At 33.2% G+C, this 8,984-nt stretch overlaps 1 protein-coding gene and 1 non-coding gene across 2 annotated transcripts; both read right to left on the bottom strand.

The window, feature by feature from the left end:
• Positions 1-1,292: 1,292 nt before the first annotated feature.
• LOC112747314 (protein CURVATURE THYLAKOID 1D, chloroplastic-like) lies at positions 1,293-3,439 on the bottom strand. Its single transcript, XM_025795268.3, has 5 exons — positions 3,175-3,439; positions 2,695-2,930; positions 1,924-2,028; positions 1,762-1,833; positions 1,293-1,631 (listed from the first exon to the last, which is right to left on the bottom strand). The coding sequence occupies exons 1-5, from the start codon at positions 3,281-3,283 to the stop codon at positions 1,560-1,562; spliced, it is 594 nt and encodes a 197-aa protein (XP_025651053.1). The 5' UTR covers positions 3,284-3,439; the 3' UTR covers positions 1,293-1,559.
• Positions 2,496-2,591, bottom strand: LOC112753613 (small nucleolar RNA snoR128). The gene has a single exon (XR_003177992.1). It is a non-coding gene; the product is annotated as a small nucleolar RNA snoR128 (small nucleolar RNA).
• Positions 3,440-8,984: the final 5,545 nt, after the last annotated feature.

Genomic DNA, 8,984 nt, shown 5'->3' with positions numbered 1-8,984 from the left:
GAGTAAATAGAGATGAGTGATACCTACAAAAGATTTTGATACTTAAGTTAGTAAAGATTTTAGACATATTTAAATAAATCGAGATTGAAAAGTACCTAAATTTAATATATTTATAGAAAATGATGATAGCTTCACAATTACTCCTGAATATCTCCACTTTTAGTAGTGTGTGGTGACTTCCTAATTATTTAGTGAGTTATTCCAAGTCGTCATTAGGAATACATATCTGATGTAGTGGCATGACAAGTTTTTACTTGTCATGTAAGTTGGGTTGGGCATAGTTCAGACTATGCATTAGGCAAATTGGATGGATTATCCCGTGTCAATCTATTGAATTCTTTTTTTTTTTTGGACTTCTTGTAGAATTGGACTGGCGTACTTAGGCCTTGGCTTGTGTGATGGACCAGGGTGTGAAGTTGACAAAGATGAATGAGGGTGATGAACCAAAACAAGTTGCTAGCTATATGTTTTTATATATAAATGTCTAGATTATTACTAACATAAATCATTATCTTTAACCACGAGAACTAACACAAGTGGTAGTTGCTTGGGTTGCTTAAACATCGTGTCAGGGTTTGATTCTTAAGGGGAATGTATCTCCTACCCACCGAAAGGTGAACTCCATCAAGACCAGAGATTAGTCGTTGGCTCATGGTCGATAGATATCCGAGGATTAAGATCCATCCAAAAGAAAAATCATCATATTATAGAGTAATATATTCAAAGGTAAAATGGCTTGATTTCTTTTCCCGGTTTGATCAAGTCATTTTACTCATTAGTCATTTTACTACTCGCAATTAATTTCATCCTCTTACATTGTTCTGGCTATGACTATGAGCTTTTGGAGGCAGCTCCAAGTTGGTGTTCAACTTCTTGGTAACAGTTATTATCATATGAACATGAAGCTTTAGCCAGTTGCTGCATTGTTCTGATCTTTACACGTGATTTTGGCAACAATACACGACCTCAGTTATGATCTAATAAGGACCACATTTCACTTGTTTTGTCTTGGAAATTATTGAGTGTGCTGGAGTGATCAGATGCGCAACATAGAAGAATTAATTGATGTCCTAACCTGAATCCTATCCAAGAGGGCCTAATTTACCAACAAATGTAAGTCTCCTAATGTTGAATGATTTTATATTTCTCCCCTGTTCGATTACAGGTTATTATTAACTTACTATTCACCAATATGAACAAATTCTAAGGCTTGATAAATCGAATACACGCGATCAAAATCTGTTATTAGGTATTGACGACTATTGAAGATAACTCTAAAAATGCAACTGCAATTGGTGAACTAAACTCTATCCAAACGTCTATAATAACTACAAGTGCACCATCGAACAATTCGGCACAATACCAGAATGCGGGTGCAGAATCAGATATTATACTTCTCAATCAAAAACTAAATATACATTTTTCTTTGCTGTGTAGCTGTACGAGCTATGGGAAAGTGGAGAAGAATCAATACATTGGTGTCAACTAGAGCAAAATGTAACTGCACATTTAACCATAGCACTCTTCTTTTTTCTTGACTCATCCTTTCTCCGAATAATTCACTTGTCTTCTGAACCAAGAACTTGTTCCCTGAGCTCCTCAAGTTTAGCAACAAACTCATCCCTGTTTTTCTGCAGGTTCATAAACTCAATCATCAATACAGGTAAGCAGAATACAGGAAATACTTGCATGCTGCTCGATCACTTTAATGTGATCTCCAAATATATGAACCACACTGAGACAGGCCAAGTAGCCGAATACCTTGAAAAGCAGATAACGGGAAGTGAACCATACTGTGTAACCAAGACCTATAACTTCCAAAACCTTGGGAAACTGCCACAAAAATGAGTCAAAAAGATAACTATTAGCATTTCGAAGTTGGATTCCAGTATGAAATATTGACATTTGAAGCTTTATACACACCAAAGGAATAGAATCAATAGCACCAACAATGGCTGATGTTAACCACAGGGCAACTACAGCAGCACCACCATACACGACAAGGGAACCAGTATCATCTGTGTCAAACTGTATATGCCAGGGGAAGAGAGAAAATGTTAGAAAGTCTGCAAAACGATGTGATCAAATTTTCCTTATAAGTAATCAGTTATGTATGTGACGGGCCGCAAAAACCACAGACAATCTTCTTCAGAAAAGAAGAAACAGCCATTAGATTCACTAGTGCCATCAAAATATAAAAACAATGGAAGGTATGGTATAAGCATAAGCTGCATCATATGATATAAAATAACAGATAAAGACCATCACTTAAAGCAGATACACATTAGCTTTGGCTACATAAATATCACCGCAGAGTTAAGTTTGGTTTAACTGTAGAGCACATAAGAATTGACCCCAACAGAATATAATGTAAGAAAAGCTCAAGTGAAGTCCTTGTAACCATAGTAAACGTTACTTGTGACTCACAAATGGGAGTAAAATACAAAGTTGGTTCGACTTATGTATGCTTATCTATCATCGTGTGTCTATCATAGTTGCTCAGGTAACCGCTCAGGTTCGACATTACTGCCGAAGTATCATAAAGCATTTGCATAAATGCAATCAATGAACTGTAGTTATCATCACAGCAACTCAATGTGGAAAAAATCATACAAATACAAAACATTAAAAATCAGAGATTCAAAAACAACCCAAAACAAAACACCAAACAGGTTAGGTGCATAAAAAAGCGACCTTAAGATCGAGCTTATCGAGAAAATCCAAAGAGAGGCCTTGCTGTTCATCCTCCACAGGAAACTCTTTCTCTTTGCCATCGGTTCCATTAAACGAATTCTTCTTATCATCTTCTGGTTCGACAACCTCAGCATAAGTGGCACCGTCACGTTTCTCATTGAAAAAGGAACTCGACCCACTCGATGTTTCTTCAGATGTCGTTGATCTTACCAACACATTTCTCATGCAGATTGAACCTGTCATCAAAACCCAACATAAAAAACCCCGATTCCTCAAAAGGATTAATTATTATCATAACGGCGATTTAAAAAAAAATGGGAGAAAATATTGAAGCCAGCTCCAATAAGAAAAATTAGCAGCAGCATACAAATAACGTGAGAAAAAGAACATTAAATTGAAAGGGGGAAATGATAGAGACAGAAAAACAGTGCGAAAAACAAAGAAAACTTAGGGTTTTGGATTGGGGATCTGGGAACTTACGAGGTAAGAGAGGTAGAGAGGGGGTAAGGAGAAGAGGAGAGTGTGAAGAAGACGAGAGGGAGCTCGGAAGCTTCGAAAAGGGCATAGCTTGAAGTTTGAAGAGCTCCATTTCAGACTTCAGAGTGTGAATTGAATTGAGAGAGCCACTTTTGGTTTTGGGGTTTTTGACACCTTTTTATATACAAAACAGACTGCCTTTTAGGGTTTCAGGGTTTTCTTTATTTATTTATTTATTTTGGTTTTACATTTCGATGAATATTTTTTTTTAATATATAAGAAGAAAAAACAATAACGGAAGAATACCTTCTTCTTTTTCGCATATTTTTTCTCCATTATTGTTTTTTTATTGTTACTATTACTGTTGTAATTTTTTTTCTTTTGCTTCTTTTTCTCCCTTGATTTTGCAGTACTACATATTTTTTTTGTTTTTATTCGTATTAAAAAGATAAAATAAAAAAATTATAAAAAAATAAAACAAAAAAGATAATAATGATAACCATAATAAAAAAGAACTTTAAATTATATAGAATTTATTAAAAAAATAATATCAAAATTTTTTAACTATGATACAATAAACTTTTTAATTTTGACATTAAAAATTTTTGACCCTAATACAGATTCTTATGAAAAAATATCAAACAAAAATGATAAAAAAAAAAGAAAAGAGTAAAATATTGTTTTTGTCCCCAATATTTGGGGTAGGTCTCAACATTATCCCTAACGTTTAAATCGTCCTATTTTCAAAATTGACTCAATGTTGTCGTGCCGTTAGGTATTGTTAACGGAATTAACGGCGGGACAAAATTAAGACGATTTTGAAACGTTAAAGACTTAAATATGACAAAAACGTTGGGGACAAAAACGATATATAAAAATAAATTTTAATTTTATCATTCAATAATATCAATTTTTTACGGTACATAGTTATTCAATTTTTTTAATCACATCTAGGTAAATTATACTTAATCACATTGCTTTTGTTCTAAATAAATTTATTTTTTATAATTTTATTCTTAAAATTTTTTGCTCATTATGAAATGTTTGTGCTTTATTGTATATGTATCATTTTTTTCCTACAAATTTATGTAGTAGTCATTACACAAACATTTTATGATGAATAAAAATTTTTAATAGTAAAATTATAAAAAATAAATTAATTTAGAACAAAAGCAATGTGATTAAGTATAATTTACTTAGATGTGATTAAAAAAATTGAATAACTATTTATCATAAAAAATTGATATTATTAAAGGATAAAATTAAAATTTATTTTTATATATCGTTTCTGTCTCCAACGTTTTCGTCCTATTTAAGTTTCTAACGTTGCAAAATCGTCTCAATTTTATCTCGCCGTCAATTCCGTTAACAGATCTCTAACGGCAGGACAATATTGAGTCAATTTTAAAACGTTAAGGATTTAAATAGAACGATTTAAAAGTTAAGGACAACTTTGAGACTTACTCCAAACGTTGTGAATAAAAATAATACTTTGATGATGATAATGAGGATGAAAAAGAAGAAGAAGAGGAAGAGGAGAAATGAGAGTTTTGAATTGTGCTGAATTTATGCATAATAGCACCAACATTTTTTAACATTAACATAAGAAATTTTTTAATTTTAACATAAAAAAATTTTAACCATGATACTGTTCTTGTTAAGAAGAAGAAGAAGACAGAAGAGGAGGAGGAGGAAGGAAAGTTTTGAAATGTGCAGAATTTATCAAAAAAATAATATAAAAATTTTTAATTGCGATACAGAAAAATTCTTAATTTTGATACTAAAACTTTTAACCGTGGCATAAAAATTTATAAACCGTGTCGTTTTCAACTAAATGATATTTTTTTTATCATTTAACTAATTGGGTGGTATTGAATTTATACATACGAGATTTAGTCATTTATGTATCATTTAATTTATTATATTTATGTATTTTTTCTAAAATATATTTGAATAATTGAATGTATTTTGTTGGTTGAATGAGTTAATATTTTGAATTTGTAAATTTTTTAAGATATTTTGCGTTATTTACTAAAAAATTATATCATTTCTAACTAAATTATGTGTTTTGTTATCACTTAATTGATTGTGTGGTATCAAAATTAATATATAAGAGATTTAGTTATTTTTATATCATTTGTAATAATTTGATGCGTCTTTTAAAATACATTTAAGCGTATTTTATTAGTTGAGTGAGTCAATTTTAAACTTATGATCGTTTAAATATTTTTATGTCATTCACTAAAAATTTTGATATTATTTACAAAAATTTTTTATATCATTTGTAAAAAAATTGTTGTATCATTTATAATTAAATGATATATTTTTATTATTGTTAAATTAACTGTGTGATATTTAAAAAAAAAAAAGATAATAATAACGATGATATTGATAGAGAAAAAAAAAGAAAAAAGAGATATTAGTAATGAAATAATAAAAGAAAAATACCAAGAAAAAGTAAAAAGTGAAAGAAGAAGAAGAAAAAAGAAAGGAGCAAGTAAGAAGCAAAAAACATAAGAAGATAAAAAAGAAAAAAAATACTCAAATTATAATAATTTCATTGAATTCGATTAGATATTTTATTTAGTTATAAAACTCTTTTAAATACGTATTTAGCTGAAAATACTTACATTATTTTACTTTCAAGCATCTAATTCTTCACTTGTTGCTATTGTAACTAATTTTTCATTGTACTAATTCTAATATGATAAATAGAACTTATATAGAGAAACAAAAGTAAAATTTTTCATACAAAATAATAATTTAAATGAAAAAATGTATCTATTCTCTGGATATTTAAAGCATAAGATTAAATTTGTAGATTAATAAGTCTTAAATTTTATAGTAGGAAATCACAGATATAATAACTTATTATCACGCCATGTTAAATGGTTTTTTCATCAAAAATATAAATTTTATATTTTTATTACTATATTACTATCATCATATATAAATTAGTTTAATTTTAATGTATTGATAATGTAAAAAAATTACATAGTAATTTAATTATATTTATAAAGATTTTTAACTAGTAATTATTTTTAATGATATGATAATATACGATTAAATGTGAATACATAAAAGAAAATTCATATAAATGATCGGAAATAATATTTTGTTTTGTCTAAACTCAACATAAGTTTCTGGACATGAACTTGTAACTGAGGCTTTTACTTTTTCCCTAAAGTTAAGTCCCAAGTCACGTTATAAAGACTCCTCAATCTCTCAGGGTCTCACCAAGTTGTCCTAGCTATCATATTAAGGCCCAGATATGCTTTGGGCCGCTTCCTTTATTGTTGGTTGATCTCTTTATTGTTCATTATATTTGTAGTTTGATAAACTTGTAATTTTCTTTTCTTTTGGGCTTAGGCCCCTATGTTTACCAAAGAAAAAAAGAATTATACTTGTTCCGAAGTTTATCTGAAACATTGACTTGGACCTGAACATGATATCTAAATCCTTTTGGGTGGTAGCGTCCGACTTGTTGGTGTCGAGGTGCCGCCTGTACGAGTTCTTCGTGAGAAGGTGGGGGTGGTATCTGCAAGAGACTCCAATGCTTAAGTTAGCAAGGGTTTTAGGCAGATTTTTTGTAGAGCAGAACGTGAATTATACATAGGGGGTGCCAGTGTATTTACAGTAGAGTTTGATGACCTCTCTGGTGGCGGTAATTCTATCTTATCTTATATCTTTAGAAGTTTATTGAGATCTTATCTTCTAGATGAGATAGAGATAGTAAGAGAGATTTGGGGAGCCATTTACTTATTTAGATAAGTACAAACTGATCTCTTTTGTCGTGTCCGACCTCTCAGAGAGGTTGGGTATCCAGTAGAGGCCATCCTTTGAGGTGGGCCTTGTGTCTTTATTAGGTCTGACTTTATAATTTGGGTCAGGGTATGAATAATGCCCCTACTTGAGTCCTGATCTTTATATAAGTCGGGTTCGAGCATTCTGTGGCTTCTTCTTAGACGTCGGGTGCTCCTTTATATGAAGGTTGGATTTTTAACCCGTTTGAAAATTTAAACGTTTATTCTTTGCAACTCTTTTGAATAGTGCTCAAATCGCTCTTTTGTTTTTTGGAAAAACCTTATTACCTTTAAAATAAAACTAGGTCTTTTAAGATGTTGAGTTTCCTTTCATAGATCCGACTTCGAGTAATTGACCTTTATCAAGTTATTTTTACGACCCATTTTTTATCCGATCTCATTAAGATCACTTTATTCGAGTAGTTTATATAACTTCTTACATTAACTTGTACCTTGTCGCTTCATATTGCCGACCGAGTTTAGGTTGGGGAATGATTTTTTGTGTTTTATCGAGGTTAAGTTAATGCGTCTTACGTAGGAAACTTTTGGAATAATAGGAATGAAAGAAATATGAATTTTATTAGTAAAATAAAAAACTCCTTTACAGAAATATGCGTGCAAGGGGATTGAGTGCCCCTAACTCCCGTGCTGGTGCCTCATTAAAAACCCCAAGATCGGGAAAAAAGAGTGCACCTCTGCATGAGGTTCATTGCTTAGCTGTAGTACCTTCTTAGGTTTAATACGTGCCAGGACTTTGGGAGCTCTCGCCTTTGGAGGTCAGACACTTTATAGCAACCTTGGCCTAAGACCTCTACTATTTTGTAGGGTCATTTTCAATTAGCAGCCAGCTTCCCTTCTCCTTCTACCAAGCTTGGTAGGGCAGATTTGGTCTAGGAAGAGCTTCCCTTAGTCAGGAATTTTCTTCCATATTAATGTATTTCTCTACCCTTTCTTAATCTTCATTTATGGAAGTCGGGTGTCGTTCAGATATGGACTGGGAGAACGGCCCCTCTCTGAGGCCGTTGACTAGTCCCATGATCACAGCTTCAGTGAGTAGGATATGGATTTTCAAGCATGTTTTGTTGAATTTTTTCATATAATTTCATAGGGTTTCTCTAACCTCTTGTTTGATCCTTAACAAGCTCAGGGCATTTTTCGCTTTATCCTTCTGGATGGAGAACTTGATCAGGAACTTCCGAGACAGGTTGTCAAAGCTAGTGACCGACTTGGGGGTAAGGTGTTGAACCATTTCATGACTGCTTTGGTCAAAGTGGTTGGTAATACTTTCCAGTGGGTGACATCAGAAGCGTCAGCCAGATACATCTTGCTTTTGAAGTTGTTGAGATGATGTCTAGAATTGGTCGCTCCATCGTAGAGATCTGAGGGATTTTGAAGTTCATAGGTACTTTGGCCCACATGATCTCTTATGAGAATGGATCTTCTCCACCTAGAGGGTTGTCTTCCCGATCCGTTCGAGTTGTTCGATTTCAAAGGTCGGTTTTCAACTTTAGAAACTTTTCTTCTAGCTCCCTTCGTCGTCTTACCTCCCTTCATAACTGTCGTTCGGCCTCTCGCTGTCGTTCAGTCTCGTACTCGAGTTGTTCTAACCGATCTCTTTGGCCTCATATGAGACCCAGTATTTTGGCGGTTTGTGGAGGTTCTTCTTCTTCGGGGTGATGGATTTTTTAATGGATACGCCTTGGCCTAGGGTTGGCCGATGGCCCTTCCCCTTGGAGGCCCTGTGCTTGAGTTGGAGGAGGCAGTATAATGGCGTTACTCTCTGATTGGGGCTCGTCTTCTAATTCAGATGTTGTGTGGCTGTCTTCGTGCTGGTTGTCCGCCATCGCTATGGGATGAATTCTAGGTTCACGGCAACGGCGCCAATATTCCGAGAGTTACCTGAAACTTTGATTTGGGCCTGAACGTGATATCCAGATCCCTTTGGGTGGCAGCGTCCGACTTGTTGGTGTCGAGGTGTCGCCTGTCGGAGTTTCTCGTGAGGAGTGGAGG

The sequence above is a fragment of the Arachis hypogaea genome, chromosome 15 (assembly GCF_003086295.3).
Source record: "Arachis hypogaea cultivar Tifrunner chromosome 15, arahy.Tifrunner.gnm2.J5K5, whole genome shotgun sequence".
NCBI lineage: Eukaryota > Viridiplantae > Streptophyta > Magnoliopsida > Fabales > Fabaceae > Arachis > Arachis hypogaea.
Note: the sequence above shows the minus strand (reverse complement) of the source record. Positions and strands in the feature narration are given on the sequence as shown.

Bases quoted from the DNA above. Each gene is read 5' to 3' on its own strand.
- LOC112747314 (XM_025795268.3), bottom strand. From the start codon at position 3,283: ATGGAGCTCTTCAAACTTCAAGCTATGCCCTTTTCGAAGCTTCCGAGC. The intron at 2,029-2,694 runs GTCGCTTTTTTA...TGGCATATACAG, and splicing joins TCGATAAGCTCGATCTTAAG to TTTGACACAGATGATACTGG. The intron at 1,632-1,761 runs GTATTCGGCTAC...ATGAACCTGCAG, and splicing joins CCCGTTATCTGCTTTTCAAG to AAAAACAGGGATGAGTTTGT.